We start from the raw sequence: 19,783 nt of genomic DNA, 5'->3' as shown, positions 1-19,783 counted from the left end.
CGGGAAGAAGGATGAATGGCAGGCGCGGCCGCCAGTAGTGCCGCGCGGAGCGCACGGGGCTGGCCGCGCTCGGGCCGCCATGTTAGGATCGTCGGGCCTCCTGACAGGGCTGCCGTGGGCCGCTCGGGAGCGCGGCATGGAGCCGCAGGTGAACCTGCGTGTCAACTGCCGTGGGGAGACCCAGAGCTTCCTGGTGTCCGACTCGGCGCACACGACGTGGGCGGATGTGGAGGCCATGGTGAGCGCGGCCCGCCCCGCCGTGCCCGGCCGCGGGGGCCCTCGCTGGGGCGCCGGGAGCGTCAGCGCCGGTCCCAGGGCCCAAGCAGCGTCTCTCTCGCCTGCGAAAGCCGTGTCAGCCATTGTGCAGGCTGTTAGAGCCAGCGTTGTGTGCTGCTGCGGTCTCAGGTTTTCTGTTAGTCTTGACAGTAACTTTTATTGTTGTTATTTCCTTAGAGTGGTGTGGAAAGACTGGTTTGGGTACAGCTGCTTGTGGGACGCTTGTTCTGCGTGAGCAGGTGGCCTTAGCTGCGTGCTTTGCTCTTGCCAACAGTTACAGATAGTTGGTTTTACTACTGTAGCCCTATAAAGTGCCCTCTGTGTCTCTTATCTTCCATCATTTTACCCCTTAAAGTAGATATAGTGAAGTAATACTCTGCTGTTGCTTGTAGACCATTTTCCTGAAGATTTGGCTTTACTCTCTGGGTTTCTGGACCACCAGTACGTTTTTGGTTTCTTGCCTCCTGGTGCCTTGTGTGTGCTAGTTTAGATATAACTGGTTTTGTCCGTGAGCCAGTCGCTTATGAAGGTCTGTACGTCATGCCCATGGTACACTGAAGAGGTTTTGTTTGGATGTTTATTTCCAGTTAGTGCAAATTCCTGTATTGGCTGAGGTTCAAATTTTGTAGTAAGGATTCCCTTGTTTAAGATAAGCCGCGGTGGTGGTGATGATGATTATGTAGCAGCTGTTCTGGCTTTTTTTTTTAATCCAACTCCACGTTGTATCTTAGGAGATCTTGCCAATATTTTATTTTCTCTTTTAGTTCTTATTGTAGCTGAGTGTACTTTGTAGGAGGTTATTGCATTGTGAGTTATTCAGATGCAAAGTTTGAACTGCATCATCTTCAGTCATTGCATTTCAGTCTTCTAGAAGAGGCGCTACTTCAGGCTTAAAATACTTTGGGGCAAGTAGACCCTGCGGGAATGTCTGAACTAGTCAAAATCCTACTTATATCAAAGCTGGAAGCAGATTGATGTGTATGCGCGGTGTTGCCCTTAATTAGTCGCAGAGAGTGTGTTTGTTCAAGGTGTGGTGTTCTATTACCATAATGTTTCTCTGACCAAGGTAGTACCACCGGTGTTTCTGCACTATACTGTGTGAGTTACTACCTCAAGTTAGCGTCAGTTAAACTGTGTCTTGCCTATGTTTTAATGTCTTATTAAATCTGTGTGGTGTTTATCAGGGATAACCTGATCTCTGGTTCTAGCCTGAATTTTAGGGTAACGGTGTGGGGTATAGGTGATGTAGATACAGACCACAGTTTTTTGACAAGCTGAGTTGATTCTCTCGCTGCGCTCCCAAAATTAATTTGGGGTATATCACCAGAAGACCCAGCCTGTAGCACGTTCATTGCAGAATGTGTGTAGCTATATCAGTGTGCTCTTGTGGTGCCATGGAAGTCCCAGCTGTCTGCTGTCTTCTAAGGCTGCTGGTGTTCTTCTCTTAGGTCCCGGCTAGGAGAATGTGTCTTGGATATATCAGTTTTTCAGAGTCTCTGTTGAGAAAAATACAGCTTGTGTAAGTAAATGATGCAAAAACGCATGTGAGCCTCAAAGACTGTTACTCAACGTAGGGAAATAATCGCTTTCACTTACGGTTTGTTTAATGCTCTTCATTCTGTTCTCCCAATGCAAGATACAAAATAGCTGCTCAGCTGTATTCTCTTAATTCCGATCTCTGTAATGGATTTTTATGTTGATGTACAGTGCATCAGCCAGTGGGTGTTAGAATGAGATACTGCACTCTTTTTAGTACTTAAATTAATCCTAGTTGCTCAAAACACAAATAGGTTTGTGGAAAAAAGGCTGAGCACCTGTGTGAGCTGTTCCTGGTTGTTTCTTTAATGTAAAAGTTAGCATCTAGTCATTGTTGGCTTTAGCCTTTGTATAGTGCAGTGTTTACCATGACTGAGTTCATTAACCCTGAGTTAATAGTCCTCTTATAATGGAAAGGTTATTATTATTTAGTTTGGGGTAAACATTAACTAGGGAAGGTGAGACATGAAAGAAAAGATTTTTTTCAGTCTAGAAAGTTAGTAAATGTTGGAGACAAGGCACTGGGGAGAGTTGTTCAACTCCAGAAGAATGGATTTTGTAAAACAGTGTTTATTTCAACTGAGAAACTGAAGGGAGGGGTGGAAGGGTTAAAACATTTTTCCCTATTAATGATCAGGATTAATTGAAAACATCTGTAGTCCTGCCTCATTGTGGTTTTGTGTCCTTTTTTTTTTCTTTACAGGTTAAAGTTTCATTTGACCTGGACAACATTCAGATCAAATATATTGATGAAGATAATGATGAGGTAAAATACCTGCTACCCCACCCTTCCAACAGCTCTACCAAAGTGACTGGTGTGAACCTTTCTGCTTCTTGATAATATGTAATGGGTCCTTCAGGTGTGTCTATTATGCAGATCAGAGGTGATTTTTTTTCCCCCTTTGATAAGAAAATAGCCATTAGTCTCGTGGTTTCACTCTTAATGTAGCATATTTAGTTTAAAATGTTTTTTTAGAAGCTACTGCCTTTCTTTTTCCCACACCGCAGAAACAGCCAGTGGTTCTGTGTGCTCTGGGGGAAGCATGCTTCAGTTAAGGGACTTTTTTATTTTTCATAAGAATAAGGTAGTTGTTACAGTTTGTGTTTGCAGCCATGGTAAACCCTTGTCTCTTCAATCTACACTCCTTCCTCGGAAAAATGTAGGTCCCCTGTCATTAGCATGTGTTTAGTTCAGTGATCTGGTCTGCTCAAATCCTCTGCTTGTTTTATGTAAATGCTATAATCTCCAAGCAGATTACTGACTCAGAAAACAAATTGGTGTATACTTCTAGTTGTCCTTGTTGAGTAACTTCCTGCTTGGCATAAACTCATCCTTTCATATTCTATTTATCTAGAGATTTAGAGTAGAATGTAGCTCTCAGATGGAATGTAGTTTTTGCAAGCTCTGTGTTCCACTACTTGGTTTGTAGCTCTACTAAATTGCAGAGACGGGGCTCTTTTTTAAATTATTTTTTTTCCCCCCAAGGGGACATGTCAGGATGTTTCCAGCCACATTTTGGGAGATTTGTTTTCCAGCCTGTATCTATATAAATACCTAGGTGCATCTTTTAAAGATCCTTTTTGAATGCTAACAGAATGAACATCATTCAGGATTGTGCAAAGCTGTAGTGATTAAATAGCTGCTTGTATTAGTAAATTCTGTGTGCAAAATTGATAAATGAGCATTTGTAGAAGTTAGGCTTGGCTTGTGTTTAAATTGTAGGACACTGAACCGTTAGTTTGTTGGGTGTTACAAGCAACTGGTTCCAACCTCTTTGTACTTGTGTAGCAAACCCAGTGGTACTGGTGCCAGCTTCCTTCCAGCAGATGAGACCACACTTAGTCTGGATGCTGACAGGTGCTAGAGACCTTGCTTATTGTGCAAATCTAGTAAAGAACATGGTCTACTCCAGAGCACCACAGCATTGATTAATGATTAAAAGCAGGAGCAATAAGAAATATTTGAAGGAGTGGTATTTTGGAAACTGAATAACAGTGTGTGTATTCTGAAAGTGTGCTTATTTGAAGAGATTGTAAGAGAATTGCAAAAACGTATCAGTAGCTATAACTCACTGTTTTTTCTCTTTGCAGGTGTCTGTGAATAGCAAAGGTGAGTTGCTGCTTTATTGAAGTAAAATCAGTAAACAGACCGTAACTGTTGTTCATGTTTTTGGAGAAGAGTTGAGAATGCTTGATTTTTGGATTTTACGTATGATTTGGCATCAAATTCCTCCCAAAGGAATGAGTCTTTGATCCACGAAGTGGATCAAATTGGAAATGACTAAATTAATGGAATGTTAAGTCTCTAGGCTGTGAACACGTTTGCTTATTGGCATACATGTGACTACTTTTTTCAGTAGCTGTATATTAAAAGAATTTACAGATGGTATGGGAGACACTTCTTGACGTAAGGGTCCCTGAATAGTGTGTTCTAAACTTAAATCTTTTGTTTGATAGTGGAAAAATCACATTTCTTTCCCTTTTTCTTTAGAGGAATATGAAGAAGCTCTGAAGGTAAATGCTCTCTGACTTTTCCCTGATAAGTTCATCCTTCTCCAATTCAGATTGGTGTAGCTGAGAAAAAAACAGCATTACCTGGTCCGTGGCAATAAAATAGTTCAGTTTTCTGGCTTTGTACACTAGCTTGAATGTTTTCCTACGATTTTTTTCCATCCAGTCTAAACTTGATTTGTATAAATTAGTTGATTAGGCACTTGTGATTCAGGGCCCTGAGCAGCCAGTTCATCAGTTAATTGACTGGCTATCTCAAACGCTTAAACAGTAATCCCATGTTTGGAGGTACTGGGCTGTCATGGGATCTAAAGGGATCCTTTTAAAAGTCTTGCCACGTTGACTCTATTGCCAGAGAGTACATCATTAAAGCTTTAATTGATATCAATGCTTAGTTACACTTGGACAAAATAAGAATTGTATTCCTTTAAATTTTGGTTGTACAATATTACTGCTTTCAGAACTTTTGGCTCGTGGTTTGAATGTTAAATCTGGTAATGATCGTAAATTCAAATTGACTGTAAGTTCCCGGACAGAATCTGTATTGTTTACTGGCTAATACAAGCAGCTTTTATTGTAGACTGAAAAATTCCTGTAGAATATCTACATAATTATCCTTTTGCTTATAATAAACTTTTTAATAAGCATATTAGTAACCTTTATAAGCATATAAAGTAACCTTTAAGAAAGGCAGAATAAAATATCAGCTGAATATACCTTGGCATTTCACTCAGTTTTTCTTTTTGTGTTAGTCTTTTCCCAGCCTCTCCAATGTAGTGTAGTTCTGTATTTTTACAGGATTTTGTATGTTAGTTGTAAGTGGACTAAACATGGTGTATGTATGTAATGTTTATTCAGATTGCAGTTAAACAAGGAAATCAACTTCAGATGAATGTGTATGAAGACAACTCTTCTCTGAAAGAAGCCTCGTATTGTTCTTTGCATCCACATGAAAAAACTGTGTCAGGAAAGATGACACTTGATAAAGATGAGAAGAAACCTCTTTTGCACTACTCTGTGCTAGCTGAGGGGTTAGAGGAAGATTTAAAAAATGAGACGGAGCTGACAATTCAGGTAGGATGTAGAGCTGGAATATATATTCATTAAAACAAAGAATTTATAAGTGTAATTCACTTTATAGACTGTCATTTTAACCCATACAGAAAAACTCTGACTTCAGAAGTTGGTTTTCATTTTCAGCTACCTGCACCCATTGAAGCTCGCAAAATTGTTTGAATGTCTTCAAGAGGATATTTTGATGCTGCATTTAGAAATACAGATTCTTTCATGTTGACCACTCTTAAGTATTTTAATAAACAAAGTAATTGGCCTCCTGAAGCCCTGACTGTCATCTAGTAGCATCTGGTTGTCCTGATTTCTTTAGCATTGATGTGTAATTACACTCAAATGCTAATAAGGCAGAAATCTTTCAGGAAAATGTCAGTGGCTTCCTTGTGTTGCTTTTCTACTGCAACTTTTCTGAAGTACTTAATCTTTTTTTGTAAGGATTCTTGAGAGCTGTTTGAAAGGGGGTTAACTTGCTGTATTGAAGTTTTTTTGCAGCTTTGCATACTTAAGGTTTGTGACTCATTTTTATGGTGTGTGTGTTTCGCGTTTTTTTTTCCTCAGGAAAAGTTAAATCACACTAGAACTGGAAGAACAAATGAAAATCCTCCAGAATGGTTCACTAGCTACTTGGAAACAGTAAGTGTATTTTCTTCTGAACTTTTGAATTCTGAAGGGAGGCTGTGGATAGAAAAGATACCTGTGATGCCTAATTCTGTACATCTGATCACTCTTGCTCTTAGTACTTGTGAGATCTTGTGAGGATCTTAAAAGGGCATTTAGGCATTTGTGGTGGTAAATGGAAACTAGGTGTCTGACTATGGCTGTACAGTATAGGTGTTACCTTAAAAAAAAAAAACGTGGATTGTTTGGTTTGTGCACCTGACTAGCTTGAGTGTAGTTTTAAGTAGCTCCCATGGTAGAATCCTTGTTGCACTCCAGATAGTCATAGGAAATTCAGGGCACAGCATGAAAGAGCGTGAAATACGGTGTTGCTGTTGGAGACTCTTGTTTGACCAGTTTCAGGAGGGTAATACTTAAGGTTTCCTGAGATTTGAAGCACAGCATTTGATGACCTTGCTTTTCTTGATTGTTCAGTTTAAGAAAATTCTTTCAGGAGATCCTTGAGTATAACATACAGGTTAATAAAATGTGGTTGTTAACTTGTTTTTAACAGCTAATAAACATCACCTAAGAAGCAGTTAAGATGCAAATGCTAAGAATTAATTAGCTAGTGAGTTCTTGAAACTAAAAGGTACAATGTACAGGAGTGTATGCATTTGTTTTTAAGTTGTTGGGTGGTTTTTTTCTAGAATCTCCCTTCCTTTGCCACCTCTTTATACAAACAAAAGATACGGGAACTTAATGGTTGTATTTAAAATATCCTTGGTGAACAAAATCAGGACTTAATGATAGGGACTCCACAGGGGTGTGTTTGGAGTTGTGTTAATTAGTTTCCTTCCCTTTGTGTAAGATTAGGGAAGAAGAACCTTAATATTGTAAGCATGAGTATACGATTTTTAATTTGCCTTGTTAAAGCAATGGGCTTGTATTTTGTAAAATACAAATCCTTTGAGGAATGTGACAGTTGTTTAATTTCATCTGGAATGTGCTGGGGGGATGGGAAGTGGATGCTGAACTGCTTTTGTGACTTACAGATTGGGAGACTTGAGACGGTGTAATCCAATTTTGTTTTGCTGCATAGGTGAGTCTCGTCCATGACTACTTTATTTTTTTTTGGTTTTTTTTTCCAGTTCAGGGAACAAGTAGTTAAGGAAACTGTTGAGAAACTGGAGCAAAAGCTGTATGCGAAGCTTGTTCATCACAATCAGCCTCCAGATATTTCTGAGAGCTCTATTGCAGCAGCACCTGCAACTTCAGAGAGCCAGTTGGGGAATGGCAACCAGTGTGACTGGCTGATCTCCTGCTGCAACTGCCAGGCCCGAATTGTTGGAGTTCGCTACCAGTGCAGGTAGAATATGAGGGGTGGGAGTGTGGGAAACCTAAGATGTAGGGTACATGAGTGAGTCTGAGCAACTGTCTTGGTGTTGCAGACCTCTAATCAGCAGCATGCCGTACGTTTCAGAACATCTAGTGTGTCTCACAAACAGCTTATGTTCTCTGCTGTGGTGGCTAGACCTTATCTGCATAAGAGCAACGTTAATGCTATTTTGAGAAAACATGATTGTTAAAGTGAGAGAACTTGGTAACACTTGCTTTATTCTTAAACGCTCTTTACCTTTTTTCCATATAACATGCAGTAAAGGAAAATGTTTTGTTCAGTTAACTAAACAAAAAAAAGCGAAATATATAATCACCAGTTTATAGTAGTCCTTCATTTAGTTCCGACAGTCAATGAAACTACAGCAGGTCATGCCTTTTTTTAATGATCTCGCTACTGTCAGTTTAATAATAGGAAATAAGTTCTGATGAGTGTCTTAGGTGTCAAAAGTGAGTGTTTTATTTGAATGAGGCAATTGCTGTAAAGCTAAGTATTTTAGGACTAAGCAGCAGCAGTGGATGTTTGTTTTTCTTGCTGTCAGGAGATGACAGTCTGTTTTTTACTAGTCCTGTTCCTGCAGGACCAATCTGCTTTGCTTCCCTGAATACTTCAGTTTACTTATCCTCTGTATTTTCATAAGTATGATGCTGTCTCTGGCATTGGAATTCGGTATGTTTTATCCTTTATAGCAACAATTGTTAATCACTTGGGCTAAAGGAAGCATCTGTTTCTTTCAATGTGTACTCAAGAAGGAAGTAGGAACTGTGCTGGCGGTTTTGCCAAGAAAGATACTGATCTAGATATTCCAGATGGCTGCAAATATTGATGTATAAGTGAGAGAACCAGCTTCTCTTTCGCTCGGGCACTGCTTACAATGGTAGGATGGTACAGGGCTGTTTATCTGCAGAAATGTAAGGATTAATTATCCTTCCGTGTCTTTTTCTACTGCACTGATTCTTTGCCTTTTGGTACCCTTCTGCCTTTTCTTCTGTACAGCCTTTGTCCAGCCTACAGTATCTGTGAACAGTGTGAAGCAGGAACATATGCACATGATCCTAATCATGTTTTGTTAAAGCTGAGAAGACCCGTGCTGTGTATTGCTGAGAATTACAGCCTTGCTGAGTGCTCACCTCGCCTGCCTGCTACTCTGGAGCAAGTTAGGTAAATGGTGGCACCTGTCAGTACCTGACAAGATGATCCTGAAAGCAAAGTGGAAACACCTGTATTGGGGTTGATGTTCAGCTTTTATGTTAGATTTAAGATGACAAGAAATGGAAATGGTACTGAAACTTCATTGTGAGTAGCTAAAAGTAGCTATATACTTCTGAGTGGCCTAAGTCAGAACTCTTAGTGTTTTTAATAACGAAGTACAAAAGACAAATCTCATGTCATAGCTGGGTAGCAAACTTTGAGAGCTTGCTTTTTTTTGAGAGTATACTCTAATCTGCCTTTAAGTTTGCTTTTTCACCAGGGCCACTCAAAATATCTTCACAAGGAACTATGAAGATGTTCTTTTAAAAAAAATTTAAAATTTTAAAATACAACATAGAAGTATGAGACATTTCCTTAGTGTTCCCTTTGAGACTAAGACTGTGCTGGCTAAAGCTAAATTCTAATCAATTTAATGTATCGTAACAGAGTATCTTATTCTTTTTGCAGGCTTCAGAAACAGATGGACAAAAGATTTCTGAAGGCAGAAAAGCAAAGATTACGAGCGGAGAAGAAACAGCGAAAGGCAGAGGTCCGAGAGCTCAAAAAGCAGCTAAAATTGCACAGGAAAATTCATCTGTGGAACTCGGTCCATGTATTGGAAACTAGTGGCTCACCTACTGTGAAATCTGAGAGCCTCCAACCTAATACCTTCCTGTAAGAGATGATGTTAGCAGAGCATTTCTTAGTTGTGCTGTCTGATCTTTCATGATGAGACCAAGCTAAAGTGTAACTAGAGGAAGGTTATGAAATTATTCATTTAAAGTATTATTTGTTGTTGGACCTTGAGAGAGTTCTGTCTAAATGCAGTTTGCAAGGTCGGGTCTTCTACTGTTTTCAGCTGGGAGGAGAGTAGGAGAAGAAAAAAAGTAGCTGATGGCTATTACCAGAAACAACGATTTAGGTAGATTTGGGAGGAAGGTGAATGCCTAGGATTACGGATATATGCATGCATGCGCCTACAGTGTGAATTAATATTACTGCTACTTTTAAAAAGTCTGCATCTTCCTGCTAAATTAAATGTGTCTACATAAAGTCAAGTACATTCTGTGTCCTATGTTCGGTGCTTTTTTTTTCTTTTTATGTGATCTTAGGCTGAGGCTCATGAAACGGCAGCCTTTGCAGGCAGACACTGCATTTTCCATTCGCACTGGTTTTATGAATGTACAGGTGTAAAACTTCTATAGTTCAGTTTTCTTTAATTCTTCCCTAATAATAAATATTTAGGGTATTTAAATGTCAAATTAACATTAATCAGTTACTTACATTTGTAGGGAGCTTGAGATAGCTATCTTTGCTTCCTTTTTAATGACCAGGCATATTACAGGAACAAACCCGATGCTAATTTAGTTACCAATTCTTCCTTTTAGATCTCTTAAAGTTGGCATGCGTGTTAGCTGTTTCACCAGTCCTCTTTGTGTGCTCAAATTAACAGTCAAGCTTTGGATTAAATCGATTTTTGAGCCCCTTTCAGGCAAAAACTGTGGTATCTTGTTGAAAAATGTCACTTTTAAGGCCAAAGAAGACACTAGCAATTAGGCTATAGTACAATCTTTTTTGATTCAACATCATAAAGATAATGACTTCATTCTCTAAGGGAATAGCATAGCCCACAGTGCTGTTAGACTAAATCAAGTGAAGAACAGTGAACTTTTCTCTGTTCAACCTGAGTTTTGTAATTATAATAATATTCTTCCAAATACGCAAATGTTGATTTGATGCGTTGTGTTCCTTGGGCAAACGAAAGCAAACTGCTATGTGGTGTTTAGACTTAAGATGAAAACAGTAGCTAAAACATTAGAAATTTGAAATATTTCTAGAGGTAGAAGAAGACACACTAAATGGCCTTCTCTGTTTTCAGCCAGTGAAATAGCAGCTGAATGACTTCCTCATTTTGGTGTTTTTTTGATACATTTTTTGTTTTTTACCTCCTTCCAATTCCAGGAGTCCTAGTCAACCCTTCCAAGCAATTGTCCCAACACTAAGTGCGGTATTTGTGGATGAGAATTTGCCAGATGGGACTCGCTTGCAACCAGGAACAAAGTTTATCAAACACTGGCGAATGAAAAATACTGGCAATGTGGAATGGAGCTCAGACACAAAGGTATCTTGCCTTTGCTATTACTTCTACACGCTAAAATAGTTCTGGAAGATAATACTTGTATGCATTAGGAATCTGAATTCTCTCTCAGAACCCATTTAGGATTTAATTTGGCCTGGTAATTCACAAGCTGGGAATTCCGGGGCAATAAGCTGTCTAGATAATCTTTACAACAAGATTAACATCACCCTACATGTCTTCCAGTGCTGTTTTAATGTCCCAGTTCATGCTTGTTTGCAACAGGTGTGTTGCTTTTCTGACTTCAAAAACCTTTCTTCTGTGACTGTGTTCATGCAGAAAGATGGTCATATCTTCTTACTTTGTGGTGATAGTGACTAATGCGAGAATATTTACTAGCAGCCTCTCTTCTCCGTGCCTGCTATCTGCAAGGCCTTTCGGCAGAGGAACTTTTAAGTGCTCTTTACTGCCTGTAGTTTGCAGAGAAGCTTGCGAAGTTAACTTTTGCTTTTTTTCTGTTGTATGTTTCAGCTGAAACTTATGTGGGGAAATCTGACCTTGGCATCTGCTGAGAAAAAAGATGTGTTGGTGCCATCCCTTCCATCAGGACAAGTGGGAACTGTTTCGGTGGAGTTTGTGGCTCCTAATATAGAAGGAACTTACACCTCTCACTGGAGACTGTCACACAGAGGGGAACAGTTTGGGCCCAGGATCTGGTGCAGTATTGTTGTAGATCCCTCCTCAACTAATGACTATCTAGAAAGCAGTTGGAAGAATTCTGATTCCTGTCAGAAGGATAAAGCTTCCAGCACCAAACAGGCAAGTCACTCATCTGAGATTTTGGGCAGTTCTGAATTGCCTAGTAGAAGGAGCGATGTATATTGTTTGGTGCAATGACATCCCGAACTATATTAATTTCTAGAGGTTTCTTTGAGTTGCTTGCTTCTAGTTTTTATTTTTCAATAGAAAAAACCCACAACTTTTATTTCATTAGTAAGTCCTAAAACGGTCACTTTTTGGCAGGCATGGGATTAGTTATCAGTCTGTTGCCCCTATTTGTCAATTATTTTTTTTTAACTGAAACACTGCAGGATTTCTCCCTGTTCGATCTTGTCCTTTTGGCTCTAAAGTGAGTTGAATTAAATCTCTTTCAAGTTTCTTGTGTTATTATACCCAAAGTGCAGGCTTTACTTTTGATGGAATTGTTTATTTGCTGCCTGCCTAAGGGGCTTCTTGGATCTTACTTATTTGCTTTTGCAGGACGCTTCCTTAAAGACAGAAGCAGATGCTCAACTGATGGGTGAAATCATGGAGCAGGCTGAAATACCTCTGCCAACTATTCCTTTAAAGATCAAAAATCTGCCAAGTGAGAGAGAATTTTATATCCCATCTGTTGATCTCCTCACTGCACAGGTAAAGCGCTAAAATTCATGTAGAGATAAACCATATTGGGTTTGATATCTAGGTACATAGGCATCCATAAAAATAAAAAGCTTCTGAGCTCGAAAATAGCCACTATATTTTCAAGAAAAGTATGTTGCATTTTGTATAGCAGGCATATTTTCCTGAATTAGTATCAGGGACTGTCACTGTGGAAGGTATGTGCAGGACAGGCTAAGATTCTCAGAGTCACAGAGTTGGGTCTTTCTCTGGCCCCTAACAAGGAAGTACTTAGCTTACAAGTACTTGCAAGTACTTAGTACTTGCTGCCCTAATTTGTGTACCATGTTGTGTGATGTGGGTGTACATTATGGGAAAACTGCTCTGTCTGAGATCATGCTGAGTAACAAAGAGCGGGGGTTATTTGTAAGTTACTGGGATCTGATGCTGGGAAGTGCAGCACAGGATTAAATTTCAGGGTTTGTTGATAAAACTGCACGGTGGGTTTTTTCTGTAGGATTTGCTGTCCTTTGAGCTGTTGGACATCAATATTGTGCAGGAATTGGAGCGAGTGCCACACAACACTCCTGTTGGTAAGCTTCTCATATCCTCTGTGCTGTCTCTAGCAGACAGTTATCCTTTGTGTTTTTTCAGTTTTGGCTTCTTTTCAGCTTCACATTCCCAAGACCATATGATTCCAGACATTTGAAGAAGGCTGCCGTTTTCTTTGCCAGACATTTGAAGAAGGCTGCCGTTTTCTTTGCTCAACCAGTGCCAGTGTAATGCAAAGCTAGTTGTTTATTTCACCAAATTGTCTTATAAGATAACTGGGTTTCTTCAGTCTTGGAAGAATATCCCTTAAAAAAGATGAACTTCTCAAGGTTGCCTCCTGGAGGAGGAAAGGTTCCTACTCCCTTAGTGTCTACAATCCTTGCTACCTTTGTTTTTCAGACATGACTCCATGTATGTCCCCTTTGCCACATGATAGCCCCTTGCTGGAGAAACCTGGCTTAGGTCAGATAGAGGAGGAGAACGAGGGGAGTGGATTTAAACCGGTGCCTGGTAAGCACTAGTTGTGAGGAGCTTGGGGGTGAGGGGAGGAGAATATTGTCATTTCTGTGCAGTCAGCAGACTTGGTGTCTAAAAAGCATTCTAGCCTCCTGTGTTTCCCTTCTGTGGAAAAACAGTTGTTTGGCCCATAAACCTGTAGTCTGATGCTGCTTTCTGATTGTAGAGGTGGGAGCATAATATATGTAGAACTCAGAAGTACAAATGCTCTCTTGATTTGTCCAGCCACTAGAATTGTTGGGAGAATTCACAATTTGCCCTTTATAGACTAGATTATACTCGGACAGTCAATGCCTCAAGCGTGGCCCCCATACTTTTAAACTATTTTCACATTCAACTTGAACTGAATTAAAAAATCTTTCAATTTTTAAAAAGAATTAACACACAGAGTCAACGTTAGCCTTGGCTAGCCTAAAAAATTCTTCTTATACTTACATTTCCTTGTTGCAGTGTTAAAATAATCTGTTACATCTCCCTTTCAAAGGAATGACGGAAGCCTGCTTTCCTGCAGATAGTTGTATAGTGAAAGTGAAAGCTGAACATCCATGTAACCAGGAAGAAGGGGAAGAAGATATGAGTGGGACGCAGTTTGTCTGTGAAACTGTAATTCGCTCTCTGACCCTGGATGCTGCACCTGACCATAAGCCCCCACAGAAGAAGAAAATCCTCCAGAGTAAGTACTGTCTTTAGCTTTGCGGTCAGACATTGGCCACAATTTGCTCTGTGCTGCAGGTGGCAATACCCCTTTAATTTGTTTTTCCTGATCGTTTTATTAGGCTCTTTACAAACATTGCAAGACACCTTCAGCTGCAACATGACAAATAAGGAATCTCCTAGGACAAAATCTAATTCCACTTTCAAAAAGGAAACAAAGATTCATCAGTCAGAGGCAATGGCAGAAAATAACCGTGGTAAGTAAAACAGGTTTGAATTTAAGATAAAGCTGCAATAAGGGCTAAAAAAAATAAAATGCTGGTGTAAAAAGGTCTGACGTGGTTCTAAGAAATTGATTCTCATTAGATCAAGAGAATCATATCAGAAAATTAGTGTAAATACTCTGAAAAATCAGCTAGTTTAACAGTTGCTTTAAAAGAAAAAAGTGAAATTGAGACATAAAGGTTCTAATCTTTATTCAAGATTGGTATTCAATTCAAAAAGGGTATTCAGGTAAGTGTTCATGTGTTAAGTGTGGCTGGTGCTTCCATATTTTGTATGTGTAGCTTGAAGTCAGTGCTTTGAACTGTAATGCAAACTGTAATTGAACTGATGCGTGTAATTTAGGAGCTGAAAACCTGTTGTTCAAGTTCTCAGTGTAGCTCTTCCTGTTTTCGTTATAAGCATTAATAGCAGCAGCCTATCTGCATAGACTTAACAGTAAGATCTATTACTTTTTCATGCTACACCCCCCACCCCCCAATAGACAAAGAAAATTACACCACTGCTATCGGGAGCAGAGGTTTAGGGCTATTTCTGAATAACTTGCCTCTTGTACCTGGGACAGTACTGTCTTTGCTGTTAACAGTTGTCCATTTTGTATGAATAATACTTCACTACCCTCCCCCCCCCCCCCCCCTCATTAGGGGACCATCTCCTGTCTGATGAGAGAGCAAGCCCCTGCAGTGACACTGGCAATTCTGATGAAGAGGAAGATGATGATAAAGATGATGTTCAAAGTCAAGGCTCTTCTGCTTCATCAGAGGATTATATCATTATTCTCCCTGAGTGCTTTGACACCAGTCGTCCTTTAGGGGAGTCTATGTATAGTTCGGCTCTTTCTCAGCCCAGTTTGGAAAAGACAGGAGAATCTGAAACAGGAGCAGAAAATCCAGAAGGGGAGAGGCAGCCACAGATCCACAGCATCAACGATATTTTGACAACTTCACAAACACTGGCTGTAGTACCACTAACCCCAGAGGTTGTGGACACCTTACCACAGACACAAAGGTATGTGTCCCAGACGAGAGCAAAATGGTTGTTAGTGTTGCTGTAGAGTCTGCAGGGTGTTGTGCTTAAGTTCAAACAGAAATTGTTGCAACATAAGTGTTGTCTCATACTGGAGTGAACATCCTGAATCCTGCAACTTCTTTATAAAGCCTGTACTCACTTGATGAGGTGAGTGCAAAAGAGGGAAAGAAGGAAGCGTGTGAAGCATTTATTTTCTCTGTTGATCTTGACTTAGACTTGATGAAAGTAGTATAAGTAACTCTTTTGCCTTATGTTCTCAGGAATCTTGCATCTCATCAGAATCATATCTTCCAAGAACCAAACATACCGGCTTCAGAGAATATCTCTTCCACTCCCCATAATCAGACAAGAGAAGGTATTGACAGTACGTAATGAAGGGTGCATGCTATTGTTATTTCCTGTTCCTTATGCCTTGTATTGGATTTAGTGTCTTGTTACTCTTGAGGAGAGCAGAAATCTGCCAAGTAATATTGTGAGGGGTTTCTGAGTGTTGAAACTTATTATACAGAAGATTTGATTAAAGAAGTAATTGGATTTGTGGGTCAATTAAGAGCATGTATTCATTAGGGGTAGTGGGAGGATACTCGGAAGTATTTGTAGGCATCTGGAAAACTACCTTGCTCTGGAATTAATGATCTATGTATTTAAGCTGTTACAGTCACTGGGAGTGCAGACAGCAGTTCACCTCATGTTAAACACTCGCTGACTAATCAGCCAAATGACTTCTGAAGTTTTTTGATTGTTTTGATTGCAGTGAGAATTCTGTATACCTAGTTTGTGTGGATAACTAAACTTGAAAGTACTAATTTTGGACTGTATCCTACTCCTTTCCATTTACATACGTGTTGCATCTCTTCAGCTTCTCATTAGTTGGACATGTTGACATGATATTTTTTCTTCCTCTTCCAGAACCCAGCGGTGAAGACAGTCGTGGACCAGGATCTTCTGAATTTCCAGCTAGTAAACAGAAGTGCTCGGAATACCCAAGGTAATGAAACTGAAGGCTGTAACTTCACAAATACTATTTTAAAATGAGAACTGCTAAATTAGGCACCTAGGAAAAAGCACTGGCTTACAGTTTTCATGTAGTCAGTAGTTTGGAGAAAGGCTTCCCTTCTTCAGGGAAACGTATGCTGAATTATATAATGCTATATCTTCATAAGATCTCAGTTTCTACTTAAACACAAATATAAAGGATGCAGAATTGACACGTGGAAGTATATGAAGAGCCCAAGCTGAATCCTTCTAAAATTCTGTGGTTTTTTCTTGGAAAAATCTCAGGATTTTTAAAATAGGGATTTTGTTAGTTTAGCTACTAAGTCAAACTCCTTAAGATACTAAGACTGGAGGACTAAGACAAAACATTGGGCAGAATATTAAGTGATTTAAGAATTGATAGAAGACAAACAGAATCTATTGTGTCACAGTGCACAACTTTCATGAATACTCTTTTGGGTGAGAATACTAAATTCTTCACAAAAGGCCACGTTATGAAAGTAAACTAATGTGCTTTAGCATAAACCCATTATTTAAGAGAAGGTTTCAAGTGAGAATGAATGAGCTTCCTGCATCCTTCCAATTCCTGGACAGCAATGATTCCTTTGGATCACAGGTGGTTCTCTCCAACCAGAACTAAACCTCAGGTGGCACATTAATAGGGACAGACTTGCATTTCATGTGAAACAAACACGTGGCTTTGCTGACCCTAAAATAATCCCTGACTTCTCTGCAGATACCCTCAAGGAAGCAGCATTGCAGGAGAACTAGTTAAGGGAGCTTTGTCCGTTGCTGCTTCTGCCTACAAAGCATTATTTGCTGGACCACCCGTCCTAGAACAGGTAAATGTCTGTCGTGTATGCTGTGTGAGTTTCACGGTGTCAACCTTAAGTTTATAAAGCATATACATATAGTTTTATCGCTATTCTCTATAGGACTTCTTGGAACAGTAAAACGTTAAGCTTCATTGCATCCATTTGAAGTATGCTGCTCCACCAGCAGATAGGGAAATCCATACCATGGGGATGGAAGCATGTGTCTCATAGTCATGTGAGACTGGTAATTCACCTTGGAAAGTGAGCATAAACAGCTGAATTGTGGGCAGAAGGGCCTCTGTGCCTTAATTACATCCCAGTATAATGCAGGACAAGTGCTTCAAATGGCAAAACCAAATTATCTTTTTATAGCTTACCTTACAATCTTTTGTTTTTGGCAGCCTGCAGCTGCAGAAGAGCGCACTGCCACTCTTCTGTCCAGTCTGTGTGAGATGGGGTTCTGCGACAGGCAGCTAAACCTGCGCTTGCTGAAGAAACACAACAATAACATGGTTCACGTGGTAACTGAATTGCTTCAGATCAGTAACAGCGACTGGTACAGCAGTAGATACTGAACCTTCCTGGTGGAGAAAGGAGTAGTCTTCGTTGGGTAAACTCTGGTTAAACACTACAACAGTAGCAGGCTGCTCCTCAGCTGCTTTCTGTTTGGAAGTGAGACTAAAACTTTGGCTTTTCTCTGAGCGTTTGACTTCTCTTTTTTTTTTTTTTTTTTTTTTTTTTTTTTTTTTTTAATGGAAATGTCAAATAGTGCTTGTCACAGCATCTCATAAATTGGAGACCAGAAGAATTTCAACTGTTATTTGAACCTCGTAGTTAAATGAGTAGTGTTGAAGTCTCTAATTTCATGCTGAATCCTATTATCAGGGAATCCTGTAGAGTTACTTAAACTTCCACCCAAATGAAAACTTCCCCTTTTATTGTGTGTAAGAGGTTTGGGTTGTTGGTTTTTTTGGGTTTTTTTAGGCAGCTGGAAACTTGTTTTGTTGACTTATAACAAGCTTTGGAATAGGAACCAATGTAAGATGCTGCTGTAAGATGTAGTCTTGCCTAATTTACAAGAGATGCCCACAACTAGCAAGTTGTTTCTTCTGATATGAGTTAGTAATTGATTTGTCCAATGCATGATAGTAATGTAATAGATTTAAAACTTACAAATGATTCTTACAAGAAAAAGTTTGCTCATACATGAAAAAGTCTTGAACCATCAAACAACTTCTGAGAAGTCTGAAAGTGTAACCGCTGTTAAACTGATGAATATCAGGAAAGTGATTTTTTTCTTGTAGCAGAATGAAGCAGGAGAGTGAATTTACCAGCAGCAATTGAGTCACATCTAGTAATGATTGTGCAAAACATCTGCCTAATGGGAAAATATAGCCCACATACCATATTCTGTTAAAAATGGAGTGTAAGGGTAGGAAAGGCCTTTCTAAGAATCTCCACAGACTTTTTGTAAAAAAAAAAAAAAAAAAAAAAAAAAGTTAGATTTGACCACTGTTTTCAGTATAGTGTAAACCTCTTACTCTGTTAATACCACATAGAAGAATGGAGGAATGTGTAGAAACTCAGACCTGGAGTACAAACTCTGGTAATGTTTAGGAATGGAAAGAGTGCTTGAGGTAGGGATTGTGTGAGTTAATGCGTTTTTCAAACTATAATTTAACTTAAGCACTTTTAAGTGTACGTACAGTCTTTTGTGATGGTTCTAGCTGCTCCTGTGTTTCCATAGACACATCTGTAGGATTCATGTTTCTCACAAGATTTTGCTTCAGATGCCCGTATTTAATTTGGAAATCTAAGAATTCCCTTCTAAATGTGCTGAGAGAGATTTGATTCTGAAGAATCAGAAATGAACTACATACACTGCTGTGCAGTGGTGTATCCATAGATAACTCTTCAGAGTCCAGTCCCTCTGAAGGTGACGGCAGTGTTGGTTACGTTCTTACTTCCAAGCAAACTTTTTTCCTTGCTGCAGTAAGAGACCATTGATTCTAAAATATTTTCTAGTGCTGCTGCTTCGAACTAAGGTGTTCCTCTTTTGTCACAACGTTAGCTGAAGAAGTAGCAGTATTGTGACTGACCAGGTGATCAGTAGTAGTAATTTTTTTAAGAGACGTAATACACTTAGAGATAAGATACCATTCAAAGAATTAAAGAAAAAAAAATGTATCATACCATTTTTGTTTTAAACCTATTTTTATAGATTGTGGAAGATATACTCTTAAATGTTTATTTTGAAATACAGTAGAACTATTTTGCAGTGTTTCCCATCTCTCTGTACACCAGTACAGCTGTCTGCTGTGGACCAGATAAAGATCCTTCTGTAACTTGAAACTGCTGGTTTTTTCCCCACATTAACTTGTGTGTACTGTTTTGAGTACTTCTTGGCTTATGCCTCTCTGGAACAGGGAGGAGGAAAGGACGGTGAAGTGCAGTAGCTGGTGGAACTCTTAAGTGTAGCGTGGTTCCTGCGTTGATCTGGACCACCCAGCAGGACACATGTTCTTTCGGTGTGTACGTTCGTACGTAGCATGTTGATGAGTTCTATACACTAACGAAACACTAAAATGGAGGAAAGGACACTTCATTGCAGATTGAAATGTGAAGTGTGAAATGCTGTTTTCTTTAGATTACTTTTTACTAGGGTTTAGATAATGTATGCTCAGGCTTAAGATAGATATATTTCTGTTGGCTTTGTATATTTTGTTAATGGATGCATGGTATAATTTATAATATATTCTATAGTGCAGACGTGACCTCTGTATCTTATTTAGGGCAAGCACTTTAAAGTCAACTGTGATTGGGGGGGGGGGACGGGGGGCAGGGGCCGCCTTTTCTTCCATCCCTACAATAAAACTCTTTATCCCTCCGGCTGTCCCTGGG

General features: G+C 39.5%; 1 protein-coding gene across 9 annotated transcripts; it reads left to right on the top strand.

Annotated features, from left to right (window-relative positions):
* The first annotated feature begins 43 nt into the window (after positions 1-43).
* Positions 44-19,656, top strand: NBR1 (NBR1 autophagy cargo receptor). Of its 9 annotated transcripts, none has more exons than XM_037411056.1 (21): positions 44-238; positions 2,516-2,578; positions 3,904-3,922; positions 4,304-4,326; positions 5,182-5,397; positions 5,953-6,027; positions 7,143-7,360; positions 8,387-8,551; positions 9,050-9,256; positions 10,544-10,703; positions 11,190-11,477; positions 11,919-12,071; positions 12,556-12,631; positions 12,990-13,100; positions 13,618-13,779; positions 13,883-14,017; positions 14,687-15,050; positions 15,332-15,435; positions 15,981-16,059; positions 16,804-16,909; positions 17,284-19,656. In XM_037411056.1, the coding sequence occupies exons 1-21, from the start codon at positions 80-82 to the stop codon at positions 17,455-17,457; spliced, it is 3,057 nt and encodes a 1,018-aa protein (XP_037266953.1). In that variant the 5' UTR covers positions 44-79; the 3' UTR covers positions 17,458-19,656. The 9 variants fall into 9 exon arrangements, with proteins under 9 accessions (XP_037266953.1, XP_037266960.1, XP_037266951.1 ...); XM_037411063.1 differs by having other exon boundaries at positions 45-238; positions 15,332-15,426; XM_037411054.1 differs by having other exon boundaries at positions 46-238; positions 13,591-13,779.
* Positions 19,657-19,783: the final 127 nt, after the last annotated feature.

The sequence above is a fragment of the Falco rusticolus genome, chromosome 18 (genome assembly GCF_015220075.1).
Source record: "Falco rusticolus isolate bFalRus1 chromosome 18, bFalRus1.pri, whole genome shotgun sequence".
NCBI lineage: Eukaryota > Metazoa > Chordata > Aves > Falconiformes > Falconidae > Falco > Falco rusticolus.
Note: the sequence above shows the minus strand (reverse complement) of the source record. Positions and strands in the feature narration are given on the sequence as shown.

Bases quoted from the DNA above. Each gene is read 5' to 3' on its own strand.
- NBR1 (XM_037411054.1), top strand. From the start codon at position 80: ATGTTAGGATCGTCGGGCCTCCTGACAGGGCTGCCGTGGGCCGCTCGG. The intron at 239-2,515 runs GTGAGCGCGGCC...TTTTCTTTACAG, and splicing joins GGGCGGATGTGGAGGCCATG to GTTAAAGTTTCATTTGACCT. The intron at 4,327-5,181 runs GTAAATGCTCTC...ATGTTTATTCAG, and splicing joins AATATGAAGAAGCTCTGAAG to ATTGCAGTTAAACAAGGAAA.